General features: G+C 40.6%; 1 protein-coding gene across 1 annotated transcript in view; it reads left to right on the top strand.

Moving 5' to 3' along the window:
* Positions 1-2263: 2263 nt before the first annotated feature.
* Positions 2264-21125, top strand: part of pde6a (phosphodiesterase 6A, cGMP-specific, rod, alpha) — a gene marked incomplete at its 3' end in the record, with an annotated part of 33730 nt that continues 14868 nt past the window's right edge. Inside the window, exons 1-13 of the mRNA XM_083980369.1 lie at positions 2264-2600; positions 3204-3345; positions 7984-8136; positions 9564-9653; positions 10027-10167; positions 11027-11101; positions 11407-11471; positions 11862-11928; positions 15287-15334; positions 17882-18031; positions 19209-19352; positions 20242-20307; positions 20577-20723. Coding sequence (XP_083836495.1) covers positions 2272-2600; positions 3204-3345; positions 7984-8136; positions 9564-9653; positions 10027-10167; positions 11027-11101; positions 11407-11471; positions 11862-11928; positions 15287-15334; positions 17882-18031; positions 19209-19352; positions 20242-20307; positions 20577-20723 — 1617 coding nt within the window. The 5' untranslated portion in view covers positions 2264-2271. The remainder of the gene's footprint in view (positions 2601-3203; positions 3346-7983; positions 8137-9563; positions 9654-10026; positions 10168-11026; positions 11102-11406; positions 11472-11861; positions 11929-15286; positions 15335-17881; positions 18032-19208; positions 19353-20241; positions 20308-20576; positions 20724-21125) is intronic.

The following is a 21125-nucleotide window of genomic DNA, read 5'->3' as shown; positions in this document are numbered from 1 at the left end:
AAGACATACTTCAGATCAAGTGTCACTAATGTCTCCTGATGTGGACACAAGCACATTGGCCTATTGTCTAAAAACTTTAATAAGGTGAGTCGACATTTTTGCAGTAAAGTATGTAAGTTTGGGAAAAGTTGATTTTGAACCTCTAAAAGTCATCAAAGAAATACAAGTCTAATCTCTCAAGTTTATATGATGAACCATGGTTAAAATATCAAACACAAATCTAAAGATCTCACATGAAAGCTGGTTGACGTTATAAATTCAGGTCACGGTTTTGATTCTATGAAAATTAAGTCATTTACATTGAAACTCTTTGATTTTAACCCCTTTCATCTCCTCCACTTTGCAAATTGTTCAATTTAGATCACTGCGTTTTGACTAATAGTGTGTGCAACTAAAACTACATCCCTATTAAAAATGCTTGATCTGGTGCTGCTAATAAGCAATTTTGAGTGGAGGTGTCTGCCAAAATACGAGTGGCTGATGAAAGGCTAATGAACAGAATATTTCAGTTCAACAGGCTCTCTGTGTTTTAATTCCCATGGAGAGCCCTCGAGTGCCTTATAGTGAGTACAGAGACAGGAATCCCAGGTTGTGTCAATAAACATGGGAAGGTATCGTAATCCCAGCGTTGTAATTGGATGCGGGCTTATGTTCACACATGACCATTTAAAACCATCCTGGTAATCCCTTTTCTTTTCTCAGGCGCCTGCAGACTTGGTTAGTAGGACAGAGGGATTATACACTTTACTGGAGACAATACAAGAACTCACACAGGTAGGAGGGCTTCTTTTAATTTATGGGACATTCACATTGACTGTGCTTTATTATATCATCACATCATAACATATTATATAACATGAATACCTTGTGATTGTTGTAGCTTTATTGATGAATCTCCATGTGATGAACATTGGGCATTATTACATAACGGTGTATTGAGAGCCACAAGGGATAATTATAGGAAAGTATGAGATAACTAATATTTACTGAAGGGAATAACCAGAGATAGTTTTGATCAGGACATATTGAGTCACACACATGGACACAGAGAATTATCCTCTGACTCTGCAGCTCTGCCTAGCTTCTTCAGCCTCTTTTAGTTTGTTCTTTTGGTTTCACAGCACATGTACTAGGATTCAGTGTGAGTGCTCTCATCAGCACCGTTTCCAGCTGCAGCAGGCAGCTGTTTTTTGTTTGTTTTTTACAGGTGACCAGAAACCCACTGTTACATCACTGCTACAGTACCTACTCAACAAAGTTAGCAGCTAGCTCATGAAGACAGTGAAACCTTTAGACCAGGGGTGTCAAACATGCGGCCCGTGGGCCAAAACCGGCAGTAGGTCCAATCCGGCCCTCAGGATGAATTTGCCAAGCGTGAAAATTACACAGAAGACAGAAGAGGCATAATCTTGTTGAAATTGCCCTTTTTTTCATCAAGAAATTTTAGGTTGTTCATAATATGTTTTATAAAAGCATAGTTCATTAACTGTAAACATCTTAAAGGGACAACGAGGAGTTTTTGAAAGCGAAGTGTTTTCACACTACATTTCCCATGAGCCTCCACGCACACTGTGAAATTCTTGGACCGGCGCAAGACGGACCAAAGAGAAAACATTTGCCAAGAATGTTTTCATTGATCAAGAACGAAAGTCGGAGGTTTGAAGACGATCAGATACTGACGTAATTCCGACCATAAACGGCGATTCGTTGGCGTTATTCCCATGACCCGCCGGGCAGCGTCCACCACTAATAATAATAAGACCAAACCATATATTTATCTAAAATTGACCCATTAATAACTGGGTAACGTAGATTCATCCACATTAATATGAGACTTTTTTTATAACCAAATACAAACTCCTCCTCGTCCCTTTAATAATGTACTAAAATAAAGGGGAAAATTCAAAGTTCTTTTTATTTATAGGTTATCATGCTATTATTTTACTGGTCCGACCCAGATCAAATTGAGATCATATTGCGCTGTATGTGTCCCCTGAAGTAAAATGAGTTTGACACCCCTTGATTTATACAGTCGTCCATAATTAACTACAATTCCAAATGGGAGTTTTTTTTCTTGTGGATCATTGTAGGTTAAGTGACTTGCAAAGTAATTAATAATCAATTGTTGGATGAAAGAAGATATTTTGTGGGCACTCTCCATAACCTCTTTCTCACTTTTTAATTTGACCTGCTACTGTAACATCCAGCCCAGAACTTTTCTACCATCTGTTTTAAACTGTCATGTCTATAAATGTTTTTTCAGCAGCAGCCATGGTGGATGCAGCAGCAGCGGAGAAGTTCCTGGACGCTAACCCAGAATTCGCCAAGCAGTACTATGACGTCTTCATGCGACCTAAGGTCATTTCCAACCTGCTGGATGGCAACCGTAAGGTGGCGTTGGACGTCTCCCAGTTTCACGAGCTGTCGACGGTGGAGGAGAGTGAAGTCATGTTCGACTTGGTGCGCGACATCCAGGACAACCTGCAGATGGAGAAGTCCATCTTCAACCTCATGAGACACCTCAGCTTCATGATGAGGGCCGACCGCATGAGTCTCTTCATGTACCGGCAGAGGAACGGCGTGGCCGAGCTGGCAACAAGGTCACTGCACATTTGTTTTTCCCGTGTGAGGATGAAGTGCACACATTCCTCCAGCTGCTCCATGAAAGGAGAAAATCAAAACGTATTCTTCTCTCATACTATTTCAAAGTTACACTGCTTCCTCTTCATGTTTGCATTTCGTCCACCTCGCTGTTACCTGGTAAGGGAACGTTTCTGTAACGTTGCCAGGTTTGAGCACATTGCCTACGTTTCCAGGCTAATCTTCAGGGGAGCATATTTAATGAACACAGATGTTGTTTTTCAGAAGCACACTGCCTCACATTCATACAGTTCCAGTTCATTTAAATCACAGACTGTTCATTGAGTATCCCAGATTTGTACCCTTTCTATTTATGCAATTACACATTTTCATGCCCATGAAAGGAGCTTGCTACAAAAACACCTGTTGAATGGAGTTGCCTTGCTTACGGGCGCATTGTTTAGTGCTGAGAAACATTTACATTCCCTCTCTGTGGTGATTGAGTTTTGTCTGAAAGGCGGATTAACTGTTTTTAACTGTTTTACTTGAGATTGTGTGAAAAAACACATTATAATTTTATCATCCTTCTTTTTTCTATTGTCCTCTCCTTTCTTTACCCGCAGGTTATTCAACGTCCATAAAGATGCGGCGTTCGACGACTGTCTGGTGCAGCCTGACAGTGAGATTGTGTACCCGTTGGACATGGGCATCGTCGGCCATGTGGCTTCCACCAAGAAGATGGTCAATATCCCTGTTGCATCTGAGGTAGGCACCGCACACATGGCGTTCAAGGTTCATCAGTCAATGTGGCCGTGAAAACTACATCTGATACTGGTGTGAGCATCGGTACCATGGTGCTATTTCAAATATCCATTACAAAAAGACCTCTTTTGTATCCATTTAATTGATATATAACCTAGCTGTATGTAAACTGGTGGCAAACTTCTTCCTCTCAGTTACTTTAAATTAGCTTGAAATAAATACTTCCACAATAAAATCAAGAAAAACACAGTTTATTACCCAGTCTAGAAGAAACATAACTTCAGCATAAAATGTATTCTATTAACTACTTACTATTAACTCGTGACTCTATTACATCTTTATTTCTACAGCTAGCATGCTAACCAGATAGCCCTGACCAATCTTGTCACTTTCAAATAGTTGATAACCGTGTAGAATCTTCCTTGAAGACGTACTGTAGCACCACATAGAGGACGTATTATAACCTTTTGTAATATAAAGACAAAGATGGCTGAAGCTACAACCACCATCACCTGCTCCCAGCTAGAAACCACGCTCAGTGGCAAAGAACAAATCTGGACAGTAGGACTCCACTGTTATTTGTGTGAGACATAAGACATAAGGCATACAGTAAGACTCTTTATTGATCCCACATGTGGGAAATTCTCTTGTAACAGTAGCAAAGAGTACAGGATGCGTAAATAAATAAGGAATAAAATAAAGGATTTACTATGTACAAGAATATAAATATATATAAAATAAACAAAGATATGTGGGCTACTGTTATGTACAAGTAGAAATATATTATTTATACATGTTGTTTGGTCAAAGATATTGCAGTGTGGGTGGTCATGGAGAACTAGTAAGAGTATGGTTTGTATGAGTGAACAAGGTAAAAATAAATAAAAAAGAATAAATTATGCAGAAAAAATATAAAATTCAAACCAACTTAAAGTGTGAGTATATTTTTAATATGAAAAACTTAGTGGGAGTGAATCCCTGTCCCCTTGCTCTGGAGCTTTCGCTGGTGTGCGGACTTTTCCTTTTTCATCAGTGAATCCCGGTCACCCTGCATGTTATGACAACGATAACTTTTTTTTATAAAGCACAACTCTTGCATGAAATATAACACAAAGTTCATTAAACAGGAGTCATGTGCTACTTTTAAACTACAACATAGAGAATTGAAACCTGTTGAGTCAAAATCAATCCAGTACAGATCAGAAGTTTTTAAAGAAAGAAATAATCAGTTTGTGGATCTAACTCATCTCTAAAAATAATTTCTATTTAAAATCGGCCTATTTCTCTAAGCAATTGAATCTCTCACTGCTGTAGTGTCACCATCTGTCCACTGTTGCTCAGCCCGTGTTTGACCACCAGAGGGCGACATGTCACCACAGTGTCAGAGCTGCTGCTAATTCCCTTCAACCAAAGCCAGTTCAATCTCATTACAGCCAATACCTTTGACATTTGAAAATGGCTGGCAAGCTTATTCCCATGTACACTTACAAGTTTGTCATGTTGCTACAGAGCCATCACCTTCTCCCCCACCCCCCACCCCCCACTCGCCTTCCTTTACCAACAACTGTTATTGTGACATTTACACTCAGTACGGCGGCAGCCCACTCCACATAACTGAAGGATCACAAGCCCCCCCTCCCCTCCTCCTCTTTATCACTTCAGTCACATCTTTTCATGGGAGATTAGAAAGCTCGGCTGCCGATGTACTAACGAAACAGAGCCGTTTTGATTGCTCCTGTTTGGTTTTTATCTGTTGGTTCTGCTGCCAGGCTGGCCTGGTGTGCCTTCGCTGTGAGCCGTACTGTTCAAACCTTCGTCCGTCACGCCGCAGTCTCACACAAATACATGAAAGCTCAACGGGAAATGTGGCAACTGGAACGATATCAAAGCCTCCAAGCCTCAGTCCCCTCAGTCAGAGCAGAGGAACAGCTAATGTTTCCATATAATTGGTTGACTTTATGATGCTAATGCACTGAGGATGGTCTTTCAGAGTTGTGCAGAGACCGGGAATCACTGTCTCTCCCTCTCTTTCTGTGTGTGTGCGTGCTCTATTTCCATCCCAGTCCAATCCAGTGCAGGCCGGTCATCCAGTCAGGATTCTTGTAGGTATAAAGTAGGGATTATGTTTCACTGGGATTATGTAGTGAGCAACAGCTGGCCTCATTTCTCCTACTTCACCCATCCGTTCCTCCTTCAAAGTGAATTTAATAATCACACAACTATACGCAGCGTCGCGATGGCTCCGACTGTTGTTCGAGGTGTGGTCCCATGTGGACGTGTGCGTGTGAGGAAGGTGCAGAGCCCAGGATGCTGCAGATGAAGCCGGTTAATCTGTCCTGAATTAGAGCGATCCCAGATTACTCCCAGAGGTCAGGCAGGCCCTGAGCCATTTTCACAGACTCAGCACAATAACACACCTTTAATCTATCCTGTTACGCCGTTGTTTCACTTTATTTATTTATTTATTTCTCACTGGGGCGGAGCAGAAACACCCTGGAATCCCCTTAACGAGTTAATGTGTAATAATCCTAGATGCTATATTATCCAGGGAGGACTGTATTAAATTATTTGCACATTTATAATGTAATCTCCGTTTCTGACACTGCCCTACAATGACAAATACTACAGGTCTAGCAGCGGCTGTATTTTGATATATATATGAGGTCATTTGACTTTTTCCCAGCTGGAAATGTTAAATAATAAAGAGCAGCACAGATGAATTATGTGTACACTATAAATATATCATTTCTTCTTTTTTTTTCTTTTCTTCAAAATGCAAGGTGTGCTTCTAAAGTGTCGAGCCGCTGTGTAAAGGTCAATGCTAAGGTTCAGCTGAGGATAACAAGCAGGATGAAGACCTCTCTCTGGGCTTTAGGGGGTCAAAGGTCACCCAATAATAAGCTGTCAAACTGCCCAGATCTTTGGAACAGGTTTGTTTGTAAGCTCTTTCTATACAGAGCTGATCCAGGATCAACCCGGGCCCCCTCATAGTGATTTTCTCTTACGTGACCTACACTACCACACTTCACATTAACGCCTTTCCGCAGAGAAAAAAACACCACTTCATACCTAATGATATTATGAGTCTGAGAGCAGCTAAAATCCCATTGCTGATGTGAAAAGACAACAATGGCAGAGGGTCAACTCTTCATGGGAAAATATACTTTTTACTGTCTCAACTCAACTCGACTTTATTTATAAAGCACTTTAAAAAGAGCCACAACTGGAACAAAGGGTGACCCTTTAATTTACAGGCCACTCATTATGTGATAATGTCAAGAAATAGCCAAGAAACAACAATTGCGTCATAATATCTAGAAATAGCCAAGAAATAACAGTCAATTTCATAGTAATGTCGAGAAATTTTGCCAAGTAATAACAATTGATTGCGTAGAAATAGCCCAGAAACATCAGTCAATTGCAAGGACTCGGTGGAGAAAAATTCTGGCCTTTCCCAAAAAATTCAAAGCATGAAAAGCATGTGTAATCTTTTGCTTTAATGAAAAACATGACATTACTATGAAGTTGACTGTTATTTCTAGGTTATTTCTTTACATTACTACACAATTACTTGTTATTTCTTGACTATTTCTTGACATTAGACTGTAATTAACGGCCTGTAAAGGGTTACCAAACAAAGTGCTGTAATACTGTAGAAAGTGAGACATTATACATAAAAACATTCAAATAAAATAAAAAAAGAACAATGTTAAAACAATACAAACACTTAAACACTAAAACAAGAGCAGCATCTTATACTGGGTTGAAAGCCAAGGGATAAAAATTGGTTTTAAGACGAGTGGAGGGGGCTTGTCTGATGTGCAGTGGGAGGTCGTTCCATAGTTTGAGACCGTCTAACATCCGTCTCTGTCTAACATTTTATCTTAAACACAAGGACATAAAACCCACAAAACCTCTTTTTTTATATACTCACTCAGGGTACAGTATGTATCAGTAGCTGGTTATAAGAGGAAGGTTTTACTGTAGATGCTGTTCAGGGTTTTCTACTTTGCATGTCACAGCAGCAGCATTAAAATCTCCGAGGTTGGAGATAATGTTTTTCTCCTGTGGGTGAGCGTTAGGTTTGTGGAAAAAGGCAGATACATAAAATAGTAGAGTGATAATACCTTTCCCTCCTGTGCTGCTCTTAATCATGCAGTCTATATAAAAGCCTATAAATTGTGTTCCTCTCTCAGCCTGCATCGACTTTCTGACTCCTGACCTGCACCTCAAGTGTATGTTTCTTTCTATTTTTAACATAACCCAAACAAAGAGATGGGTACATCTGAAGAAAAACCTTGCTTTACCTAAATCAAGGCTGTCACCGATCCCGGTCCCCCATGGGGCGGGGAGAGCTCTCTGCAAGTTTTTGTTCCTCCTTGGCAGCTAATGAGCCGCTCTTCCTCTGCCCCCCCCCCCCCCAGAGGAACACAATTGATGACCCCTGCTGTACAGGAGGAGCAGTAGGTGGAGTGCAGCAGAGAGGGCCGTGAGCGTGTGGATAGATAATGGAGAGCCTTTTGCTTGCAGCATTTATGGAGAGAAGTGGTGTGTTCATCAGAGGTCGTGAGGGGCGCGGGGACAAAGAGCCTGGAAATTAAGTCCAATTAACTCCTCTCTCCGTCTCTTCTCCCCTCACAGAGCCCTCACTACAGCGAGTTTGTGGACGAGCTGACAGAGTATCGGACCAAGAGCGTCCTCGCCATCCCCATCATGAACGGCAAAGATATGGTGGCTGTGATGATGGCACTCAACAAGTTGGACGGGCCAAGCTTCACCACCAAGGATGAGGAGGTAACATCTAACGCTGTCGTCTTCAGTGGCGTGTTCAGGGAGGGGCCGTCCTGAAATCTGATATAGTATGCCCAGTCAGAGGCATATACATTGTTTTATATTGGCTTTTTTCAAGTAATTTTTTTTCCAAGAATACATTTGAGGTTTTCTATCACAATTGTGTTTTGCCACTCCTGTATTTTGACTAGTAGGTCTAGTTTTTCTTTAGGGCTGCCCCCAAATAGTCGACCAAAAAGTCATTAGTCGACAAAAATTTCATTGGTCAATTGGTCGTAGAAAAAAGAAAAAACATTTGGAGCCCTGTCTTGTCAAAATTAAGTCAAAATCAATATGACTGAACTGTATAAAGAAAGGCTATAGGGCTTTTATTTTGAAGGGCCAGATACAGGCTGTCAGTTTTTTGTTGTTGTTGTTGTTCTTTTACACAGCACGGTAGATCCCCCCCCTTTTTTTCTTTTTTTTTTTTTGGTCAAAAGCGACTTTTTCCGATGTTGTTACAGACGTTTCTGGTTTGGAGACTCCGACGTGAAAGCACGTATCACTGCTGTTTTCAACGATTAGCGGGTGCTGCCATGAGCCCGTCCCCGTCCCTAAGCACTCACCCGCGGTCAGTCTCACAGAAGGGTCACTGAGCAGATCCATAGATCCATGAGCAGTTGACTAACTGCCCTAAATGACGATTATTGGTCGATCAAGAAAATCTTTGGTCGGGGGCAGCCCTATTTTTCTTGCAGTGTTAGTAATTGAAGTAGTTATGGTTTTGCAGACAAAACTGGGTCGGGCCAAAACCTATGTGGGTGTGTGTTTGCGTGTGCACATGCATACATGAGTACGAAATGTGTGCTTGCAGGCACTCATGCTCACGCTTCATGCCCCCCCACCATACTGTAAGTCAGTGCCCCTCTTGAGCCACCCATATCAAAAATGTCTGGATACGCCCCTGGTCGTCTTAAGTATACATGAACTTATATATTCACTTCTATAGAGCCATTTTTCACTATGAGTCTTAAAAAAGCTTTAAAAACAGGAAACAAGAGCAGGAAGAAACTCATCTCCCTTTTAGTTTTCACAAATGTTCCCTTTACCTACTGTTTTATGTCACTTCTCAAAACTTTTCTTTTTTTGTATCATTAACTGGCTCCCTGACCAGACAGTGATATGACATAATAAAACTCAGTCTGCTAAACTTTACAATAATTGTTGACGATGCAGTGGAATAAAAGCCACATAAAACCGTTCACCACAGGAGCAGCTTCCAGTCTGCAGAGTCAGTTTTGTCCCTGTGTTCATGCAGCTCATCTGCTGCGTTGTTCTGCCTCTTCAGTGGTAGATAGACTGTGCACGTCTTAAATGAGAGATGTTTTGAAGTTGTAAATCATCAGCTTTTGACAGTATCGACTATGTGCTGTTTTTTTTTTTGTTTTTAGATCCTAAACAAGTACCTGAACTTTGCCAACCTGATCCTGAGAGTATTCCACCTGAGCTACCTGCACAACTGTGAGACCAGGAGGGGACAGGTGAGGTCGCAGCGAAGGAAGACAAAGATAAAGCGACGTATCTAGTGAAATTGAGTAAATTAGTAAAAGCACATACAGTTGCACGAATAATATGTTGTAAAGTGGGATTGCAGTTCCCTCAGCTGCTGTTCAAGATTCAAGATTCAAGATTCAAGACAACTTTATTAATCCCTTAAAGGGCAATTCCGTTCGGCAGCTTGTGCACCACATGCTCATAACACAAAACACATAAAAAAAACTGAAAGAAAAGAAAATGTTTGCAGCTGTGTGCAGAATCTGCTAAAATACATAAAAAGTACACAGTACACAATACAAATACTGTACGGATTCAGATTAAATTTACAAAGTTGTTGTTTCCTCCTCTGTGGTGCAGGTGCTGCTGTGGTCGGCCAGCAAGGTGTTTGAAGAGCTGACGGACATAGAGAGGCAGTTCCACAAGGCCCTGTACACAGTCAGAGCCTTCCTCAACTGTGACCGCTACTCTGTGGGTCTGCTGGACATGACCAAGACCAAGGTGGGTTGCCATAGATGCACACCCAGAGTTGGTGGATAAAGCTGGAAAACGAACAAAAAACCGTGAATCAAAGCGCTTCAGTGTCCCATGAAGATGATTTGGTGCCTCAGGTTTCCATCTATTCCCTGGTTATATAAAGTTGAAGAGCAACATGCAGCTTTTGGTCTTATGGAGCTTTAGCTTTCACAAAATAAAAAAAATAAAAAACATCTGGTACATCTTGAATAAAAAAGAACTATTGCTCATAAAGATAAACCCATTTAGATTTAAACTAAATGCACCCATTGCTTTCCACTTATGTGCTTCTGTTTCTGTTGTACTCCCACACCAAATGAATTTTGATGAGATGGGTCTCTGTAATTTTTTATAAATTAAGAAGATGTTTTCTCAGAAACTCCTCTGGGCGTTCTTTGTCTAATCTCCACAGTTCCTTTGTTGTAATTTAGTTTTTGTCAGTGAACGTTACACACTATAAACTTCTGATCAGCGTCGCACCGTCCACGTGAATTTGTGATAACCAACATGAATTCCACTCATTGGCTGTAGCTGTCATCTAATTACAAGCAGCTGCCGGTTGATTCCCGACACCTGCTATCTGTGAACAAACACATGTTGTCTGCCTGCACAGATGGCTGTCTGGTAACAATACTGAGATCCATGAATAAAGCACTTAAAGAATAAACAAAAACTAGTACTAGCTCGGCTTTGAGCCTGCTCCTGGAAACTGTGCACTTTGTAAAGACAAGAGGGGAAAAATATGAAACGCTCCTAAGTGGCTGCTGGCAGCCGAGCGTTTCCAGGCAGGATGGTGCTGCGTCTAAATCTTCTGTTCTCTCTGTCTCTCTCTCTGTGTCTGTAGGAGTTCTTTGACCTGTGGCCCGTTCTGATGGGAGATGTTCCTCCGTACGATGGTCCCAAAACTCCTGACGGCAGGGTGAGCAAATTGCTACTGTGTTTACTGTTTTTATTGTGGTTGTCTGACCTTCCTCTGAGCACCACCAACGGGCCACTAGTGAGACGCTTTGACTCGTAGTAACCTCGGAAAAGGAGGTTATATTTGATAATGTTGGTTTGTTTGTCTGCAGGATTTAAACAGAAAAAGCACTGAGCAGAAGAGCTCATACCTTTTGGTGCAGTTAATAATTTAGATTGCTCTCTGCGATGTGAAACTGATTTTTACTGGAAATATCCTGTCAACATAAATGTTCCTGTGACGTTCTTGTTGTCTGTCTTTAACAGGAAATTGTCTTCTACAAACTGATCGACTACATCCTCCACGGCAAAGAGGACATCAAAGTCATAGCGTGAGTCACAACAGACATTTAGTTCGTCCAATTCCAGTGTCATCTTCTCCGACACCTGCAGACATCTCCATTATGGCCAATTAGAGAGTAAAAAAAAGAAAGAAGCAATTTCAGACTCCAGGCATTGCATAGCATAAAGACTATGAATAAAAATCAAGTCTAATATCAAACACTGTTCCTGGTTGAAACATTAATAACCATCCAAACATGTCTCTGCATAGACTAAGCATTGTTTTGCATTTTAATGCCTCTCATATTCCATAATATTTATTTAACCCTGGCACAGTGGGATGACACCAAGTAGAGAAATAAATTGCAGCATTATTTTGTTCCCTTTGTGGTTTTAAATGATGATGATGATGATGATATTGTGTTTTTATTCATGCACAGGACTCCTACACCTGATCACTGGGCCCTGGTCAGCGGTTTACCAACCTACGTCGCAGAGACCGGACTGGTCAGTGTCTTCTGTCCTGTCCACTCAGTTAAAGAGGAACTATGCAGGATTTTTACCTAAATTAAGCAGCTTCAGAATAATAATGCTGGTTAAATCAATGACTTGTAACTAGTTCCAGGGAGAATGGAGGCTCTCTGTCTTCCACCTAGCGTCTCTTGGCTGAAAACCAACCTTGTAAGATCAGAGCCTCTGACCCGGTGTCCCAGCTCTCGTCTCTACGGCACCGCCACACAAACGTAACGCGCCCCGTAACCCGTAATCTCTTGTTTATGACAGATAAGACTACACCAACATACACATCGTAGCGCGTATATGATAAATATTGTTATCTACTGCTGTATTGATTGCTTTCTCACCAGCTTCCTTAAAAACAAATGCACACAGGCGGGAGGAGGGTTAGCAACACAGCGGAAAAGTGACCGAACTTGGATAGTTCCCCTTTAATTTTGAACAAGTCCCTGTGACATGACATTGACTCAGATGTGTCATGTTTCAGCTCAGAGGAGAATTCAAGCTGCTGAGATTTGAATTGTAAAATTCAAAGCTTTTGAGTCTGGATAAATTAAAAGGAATATTCCATAAGTCATCTTAAAGTGTCCGTGCTTCGTGAGCTGTAGCAGCGTATTTCATCATCCTGCCCCCTCAGTCTTGTGTATGGATCATGTCATGGTTTTCTAAGGTTACCGTGAGGAAAGGCCTTAAATCAAAGCAGATGAGTGTGAGAAGTATAATCAGATTTAAATTTAAAGCATCGACGTGTCACATTTACATTGTTAACTTAACAATGAGTAACTCAAGGACACCGCGGCAGGTCACATGCACCGGTGATTGTTGAAGGTATCGAACACATGACCTTTCTGCGAGAGGCTCGGCCGCCCCGGAGCCAAAACATGCATGAATTAAACAATAAATGAATAATGAATGACTGGTCAGTGGGCAGGTTGAATACAAACTGAGGCTGCTCTGTTCACCAGGGGGAGAGATCAGCTCTAAACGCTGCAGGAACAGCAACCTGGGTGATGATATGAGACTGTGAGCCGGTCTCAGTCTTTCAGAAATCATCACTGTTGTTGCAAGATTCAGGACTGAAATGCAATATTTGGAAAAACTTGGCAATCTTTACAAGGGCTTGCACATATCACTGAACACTGGAGGTTTCTGTATGAACATAAACCAGTTTAGAAACATGATCTGAGCTACAGTAAAAACAAATGTTAAGGCTTAATCTTCACCAGCTGAGGAGAAATTTGTCTCCACAGAAGGAAGGCAAACAGTCTGACTGGGTTCCTTGAACTCACCATATACAACGTTGACAAATTAAACCATATCACAAGAAAATATCTCAAACTTCCAGTGGCCTCAGACATTTTTATTTGTACTTCTAGGGCAATTCTAAGGTAGAAAACATGTTATCATACACTTGGAATTACATGAATTACATTAAACACTTCAATTGCATCGCAGGGTTATTATAGTATTATAGTGAAAAAATAATTTAGTAAACTGAAATAAAAATAAAAAACAACTTTTCCAAAAATGAGAACTGAATAAAAATTACAATGAACAATGCAAAACTATCTAAAACTAAACTGAACTGATAACATCAGCTTAGTTTTAGTTTTCTTAGAGATGTCTAAAGCTGCAGGAAGAAAACACCACAGCTCAATATGGGACGACTTTGAGTACGACCCACAGGTAGATAAGAGTGAATGTAACGTGATGAGGACTGACGGGAACATTTATGGGATGCAACTATAAGGAAAAAATCGCACAAATGTGGAAGTTCATCTTCAGAGGTCTCACAGAGGCTTTCTCCTAAAACCTGAAAAACTAAAACTAAGACGAAGACTAAATAAAAACTAGTCAATTCCTCAAAAATAAAAACTGGTTAATCACTTGTTGAACTAACTAAAACGAAACTGAAATTTTAAAACTATAATAACCTTGTTGCATCGAGACCCAACTCAGCATAAACACTGTAGCTAGGCAGGATGCTTCGATTTCCCACTGACACCAAAACGCCTCATTCTCTGGTTTACGGAGCTTCCTAGAAACATGTAACAAGTCAGAGCTGCTACATCCACCTAGAAGCTGAGATAAATCCTCAATAAATAACTACACAGGCTTGTCGCTTCTGATCAATCCCATCAAAACACATTTACTGTCTCTGCAATGTTTTACGTTATGATTATTAGTTTGTTCTTTTATCTTTCTATATTTTAACAATCTCAGTTACTTAAGAATATACTGTATGTAAATTATGGTAGCTTTCAGCAAGTTCATCTTCTTGGCTGTGTAACTAAAATCCAGAGGGACTAGTTTGTAGCAAAGCAACTACATGATTCTCAGAATCAGTGAGTGAGGCTGGATCCGACCAAAACACCTTCATCAAAACCAGTGTCCTCTAAAAACCTTTTAACTTCAGAGCATCTTCACAGGAAGCTTTGTGTGGTCGGCGGAGCAGAACGCCATTAGGCCTTATTACACAGTTGTCAGTGTGCACACCGTTGTGGAAATGAAAAGTGCTCAGCCGCACGCTGCTGTGATGTATAATTGTAATTTCTTCAGCCAATGTAATTAATTACAAATGCAGCTTTTTTCCCCAAACCAGTGAGCCTGCTGCCACTCGTCTGTCTATCCCTCCTTCTGCTTCGTCCCGTCTGTGCTCTTCATTTCATCCCGTCCTTCCGTTGTCTTTGCCTGCTCCTCATTTTTCAACTCCACGCTCATCTCCTCCGCCTTTCTGCCCCCTCTTCCTACATCGTGTAGGAAGTCACCTTTACATGCTATAGGTAGAGTGAAAAAATGAAAATGTCAGACTGATACTAATGCTTTTGGATGCAAGTTGATGAAACTGTGGAGCATTAAAGGGGTAGTTCAACATTTTTAGCAAATTCTCCTTCTCCTATCACCATAATCCCTATAGTTTTAGGAGTAGGTTTTTTGTTACCTTAAATTGTCGGTGTATGTTGTTTTGAGATCTGTGGGGCAGAGACGTGAGCTACTCAGGTGAATGGTACTTTCGCTTTTCCCTCACAACTCATCAAATACACAATCCAACAACTCCAAAACGCTCTGGTGGACAAGTTGTGACCTACATCCACCACACTATGAAATAATCATGTAACATTATGTAACATTACGACACATGAAGCAAATACTTGGAACTACTTGCGCTTTTGAAATCACTCCGCCCAGCAGCCGTATCTGGAATGTAGCTCCGGCTGCAAACAAATCTCGTAATGTTACATGATTATCTTATAGATACATAGAATAAACCACAATCCATTCCCCTCGTCATTTATGAGATATTTTATATTTTATCTTCAACGTTTTCTCTCTCTTCCCTTCTCAACAGATCTGTAACATCATGAACGCAGCGGAGGAAGATACTTTTGCATTCCAGGTAAGATCACTGCAACTCTTCCTTCCCTCTTGTTTCATACTTCCAGATGTGTAAAATATGCAGATAAATGAAAAAAATATCAACTGTAGGATGAATGCCAGCACAGACATTTACATTTATTCACACATTCATATTATATTGTTTATTTTTTGCACATTTAGCTAGGAAAGAACACGTAAGTCTCTACATTAAGCTCAGATCTTTATATAGAACAGTAAATGACATTAACATTTTGCAGCCAGATTACAGTGACTGCATTTGTTCATGAGTGATTTGAAAAGTAGAGATGATATGGGAAAAAATGAACTTAGCAATGTAATGGCCCCTCTCGTATCATAAAGGACCACCAGAGAACATTCATAAAGAACGATTGTAATGTCCTCGGTGAATAAATGATATGTCCCACACTCTCAGCTCTCTTCACTTTAAATTAGTTTCCTGGAGGCTATTCTGCTCCCACTGTATTTATCCTTATTGGATGTGGTTCCTCATAAAGTACCAGCCAATGTACCTGCTCATGCACCTGTAGCCGGTGGATCTGCTCATACAGTATATTCACTCTGTTTGAGAACTGCTGACAGTGTGAGTCTGAGTCGTCCTCTGTTGTGGCCACAGTCCCAGCTTCCCTGTGATTGTGTGTTGTAATTTTACATCATGTAGCAGCCTCTTTCCTCCAAACCTGCCTTATGCAAATCTACCTCATCATGGCTTCCCTACGTTTCCCAGAAGGCTTTGAAACTGTGTTTTCTTTTTGTACGGCACTAAGATCAAACAGAGAGTGAATCTGTGTTTCTCTTTTTTAAATCGCTGTTGAGAGTTGAAAAACACTTTTGCTATCTTTTCCTTTTCTTTTTTCTCCAGTCACTTTATGCTTTGCTTTTTTTTTTAAAGAACCAATAAAGCACTTTGAATGAAATGGTGCAACACAAATGAAAAGATTTCCCATCATCAGATTCCATTTAACTGCAGGGAAACGATGAGTAACTTCAGATCGTGGTGAAACACGCAATAAACTAATATATATGTTTGAATCCAAGAATATCTTGTTTCCACATTTTGAGGAAGTCAGGCGTGAACAGCAGCTCCAGCAGCAGTCTGCTCAGACTTTAGTGGCTGTGAGCAGCAGGTGAATTATTGATTCTTTTCACTTCTTTTCTTTTGAATGTAGAAGTTCAGGTTTACATGTCTGTCAGGTTCCTGCTCAGGAGATAAATAATCTAATAGATAAGATTAGATTTATTAGTATAAAATAGTAAATTGACCATCTTTATATGTGCACCGGCTCGGCCATTGGTATGTGCTGATTTACAAGGCTATTCTTCAGATGATTCCATCTTATTTATCATTCCTTTTAATCTTGAATAAAAGGGCCTACAGTCTCCGCTCTCAGGACTTTTGTCATTTTACTGTGCCGTAGGTCAGAACAGAAATGGGGAAGAAAACTTTTAGATTTTCTGCTCCGAGTACATGGAACATTTTGCAGTCAGAGCTCAAACTCCAAAGTCTGGTATCTCTGAATGTATTCAAGTCCATGAAAAATTCCATCCAGGCTTCAGGAGTGCAAATGTTTTGACTAATCTTGTAAATTCTTTTAACTAATATTGAAAATTCAATTGTAATTTTTTTGTATTTTATCTGTTTTTTTGTCTATGATTAATGTGACTATGTGTTGAAACTTTATGTGCTGCCATTCTTGGCCAGGTCTCTCTTGCAAAAGATATCTTGGATCTCAATGGGACAAACCTGGTTAAATAAAGGTTATAATAATAATAATTAGATTAAAGCAGATATCAGTGGAATGTTTTTGTTAATATAAGTCCTAAATAGTCCTATTTTCCGTCAGCAATCACTTACATGAAGTATTTCAGCCTAAACACGAGTCTCTCCGTCACTCTGCTCTGCTGTAACCCGAGGAGAAAATTTTCCTTGTGGGATACAAGTGTTATCCAATGAGGAGAGAGAACGGCATGAAGGGCTGTGTGTGCAGCCAAGGGATGCGCGTGAATGTGGTGACGTAGCACGAGGACCAATTGATGCCTGACAAGGGCGGGGGCTGCTAACTCATGGTGCGTTCAAAGAAACTCGTACTTTGTGTTTTTCCTTCCTGTGAAGTCATACCAGTTCGATCTGGTACGAGTTCACGGGTCGGAAGTTACGAGTGGCCGTTATAGGGAACTTTCACAGACAACAGGATGGTAAAAACACGAGCTACGGGTTACCTGGAACGCTACCAAGTCGTAGTTGTGACTTGAAGCTGTAACTTACGGTTTCAAAAGCCTGCCTTGAACGCAGCATTAGCCGAAACGGCCGTGAAGCTGATATCTGCTTTAAGTAAATAATAAGAAAAAAACATCAGTGAAAAAAAACGTGATACTGGATTAGACAAAGCTCCCATGTTACTATTTTAAGAATATGATTATGGATATTGTTGCTGCAATTTATTTATTTATAACCACTGAATTAATGCATCTTGAACCCTGTGTGTGTGCGTGTGTGTGTGTGTGTGTGCGTGTGTGTGTGTGTGTGTGTGTGTGTGTGCGTGCACAGAAAGAGCCTCTGGACGACTCTGGCTGGACCATTAAGAACGTCCTGTCGCTGCCAATTGTCAACAAGAAAGAGGAGATAGTGGGTGTGGCCACGTTCTATAACAGGAAGGATGGGAAACCCTTTGATGAAATGGATGAAACACTGATGGAGGTACAGGGTGTGTGTGTGAGAGTGAGTGAGATAGTGAGGGAGTAAGCACTGAGTCACTGAGTTTATAAATACACTCAGGCCATTCAGAGCATCTGCATTATTTATCACTGGGCCTGGAGGCTTTTTACTGAAGTCTCTCTATCTGCCTCTCTCCTCAGAGCTCAGTTAAAATAACGACGTGACAGTTTGATCCTCAGCTCCTCTTAAACATCAAAGTAGTTTTGTGGAAAGTTTTTCTTTTTACTTTTTTTCCTGTGCATTTGATTTGTTATTTGCCCATAAAGTCATTTGACCAACACTTGCTCAGTTCAGAAAGCTTTTGTTTTTGTTTCAACTGTGGTGATGTTGTCCCACAGGAAGCTGCATGGTGACAATAGTGGATCGTAACTATTTACATTTACTCAAGTAGTGTATATAAGTACAGCTTAACAGTACTTGAATACAATGGACAGGTTACGTTGCAGATTATAGATCCATATCAATCCACATGGGTAAAGAAGTAAGTTAAAACAATTACAACCTTGGAGGTGCATAAAGCTGCATGACTACATCTCTGTGAAAGTGACTGGCACTGTTTTTATTGAACGTAAATAGAAGTAGTTAATAATCAAGTCATTTAGTCTCATTCGAGTATAATTTTACTCACAAAATAAAAGCACAGGACAAAGTTTAACCAGTTTACATCTCGTTGAAGTGCAGTAATCAGATCACTTTGATTTGTTTGCACAGACAAAAATATGTATTAGCTTTACATAACAGATAGGTACAATGTGATAATGATGAGGGTGATGAATAATTTTGCTTTTTCCATTACTCGTCCTATACATTTATCTGTATAAGACCTTGTAACTGTCTTTTGAAGGGAAGTTATATAAAGGGGCTGTAAAGCTCAAATACAGTTTGTTATTAATATGGTAATCATTATTATCAATATTATTACAGAAACACTCAGAATAAGTTTAAGGATTTGAGAAACATTTTATCATTTCATGGAGTTTTGTCTCACCTGCCTCCAATAATGGTCTCTCTCCTCCTCCTCCTCCTCCTTCTCTCTCTCTGTCTCTCTCTGTCACACACACACACACACACACACACACACACACACACACACACACACACACACACACACACACACACACACACACACACACACACACACACACACTGCTCTGTCCAGTCTCTGACCCAGTTCCTGGGCTGGTCGGTGCTGAACACTGACACCTACGACAAGATGAACAAGCTGGAGAACAGGAAGGACATCTTCCAGGACATGGTGATGTACCACGTCAAGTGTCGCAAGGATGAAATCCAGAACGTTCTGGTTAGTGAGTGAATGTGGAAAAATGAGAGAGAGTTCTTTATCCCATCAGCTATAAATATATCATTTAACAAAGTGTGTGTCTGAGGACGAGTTTGTGTGATAATGTTATTCTGTGGGTTTCTCATTTTCAAATATTAACGATTTAATAATGTTTCACACAGCAGTTGAGTGTTTGACAGTTTGCCAAAGCCTGTTTTCATGAAAAGATTACTGAAGTGCTGTAATGTGTTTTTTTTTTCTATAATATATAACTAATATTAGTTTCTTACAGTATGATACAAGAGTACCGATGCCGAAGTCATGAAAATTGTGCATTTATTGATTTAAAAAAGTAGGTAATGAGACCTGGAAGAGCTTTAGAGTCATTTTAATCTAATCAGTCGAGTCTATTGAAAAAATGAATGAAAATTGTATTTAGTAAAAGCTGAACATGAGAGTTTGGTACATTTGAGGGCTGTGAGGGCTGCAGCATTTTGTTGACATGAAATTGAAAAAAAAACTACAACTAGAGACTGGTACAGATGTATAGTGTAATTTTGTATATATAAATACAACAAGGATGGAAGCAGAAGACACTATGACTAACCCTGCAGAGCTGGTGCTTAACCCTTCATTATTCGTGCCACAGAGAACAAACCCAGTCGGTTTCAAAGCTGATGCAGACGACAGAAACAGGAGATGAGCATCTTTTATGAGGTGAAATAGGCTGTCAGATTTTGTATGAGGTGATTTGTCAGTAGATAGATAGACAGACAGACAGAGGGGACAAAAAAGAGAGAAAGAGCGGGAGAGATGACCTGATGTGACCTCAGATCAGGAGACGGATGATTGATGCTGAGGAGTTTGATCCAAGGTGAGTGAGGATGATGTGTGATCTTTTTTCCCCCAGAACACCAGGGAGAGATGGGGGAAGGAGCCCGACGAGTGCGAGGAGGAGGAGCTCCAGGAGATTCTGGTAAACACACAAAGACACACATCTGTCCTCATACAACATGTTTCTTTGAAGCAGGAAAGACAACAGGTGGAGAAGTGACAGGGAAAAGAGATGCTATGGCATTTACTATATCAACTCCACAGATCAAACTGGTGACCTTTGCGTCTGTAAGGTTTCTCTTTGGTGCAATGCTGTGACATGATTAACAATGGGATTCACATCAGGCTGTGGCAACATGACTGCACAAATCCACCGTATGGATTTACACATTTGTCCCTTTCTGTCCACAGTCGGAGGTTTTGCCACCCTCCAAGAAAACTGAGATCCTAGAGTTTCACTTCTGTGACTTTGAGTTCACTCAACTGGACCTGGTGAAGTGTGGCATCCAGATGTACTACGAACTGAAAGTGGTGGACAAGTTTCACGTCCCCAGAGAGGTGCGTTCTTCTCATTTTTTGCCAAATAACATTCTGTGATTATCTCACAGGCTGAGATTCATAAAGTTTGACACTCCTGTCACATTATCTGTGAGGCATTGAAGTGATGTGATGTAAAACGTTAATAAAGGGGAATTTAGCCTTCATGATGTCACTCACAGTGTTTCTGAAGCTCAGACTGGTCTGCTCCACTGACTCCATTTAGGCAGCACCGGACTCCGCCCCCTAACTCCCAGGCAATCCAAATATGGGCAAATTTCGATTTAATTTGACGTATTTGTAAATAGAAATTGGGAATTCATAAACCTCCATGGAAAACTTCTTTCTTTATTTCCTGTTAGTTTCTTCTCTGTGACCGTGACTGTCTATGGAGCGCCAGTGAGCCACCACGACCACAGAAGA

The sequence above is a fragment of the Trachurus trachurus genome, assembly GCF_905171665.1.
Source record: "Trachurus trachurus genome assembly, chromosome: 10".
NCBI classification, from domain to species: Eukaryota; Metazoa; Chordata; class Actinopteri; order Carangiformes; family Carangidae; genus Trachurus; species Trachurus trachurus.
Note: the sequence above shows the minus strand (reverse complement) of the source record. Positions and strands in the feature narration are given on the sequence as shown.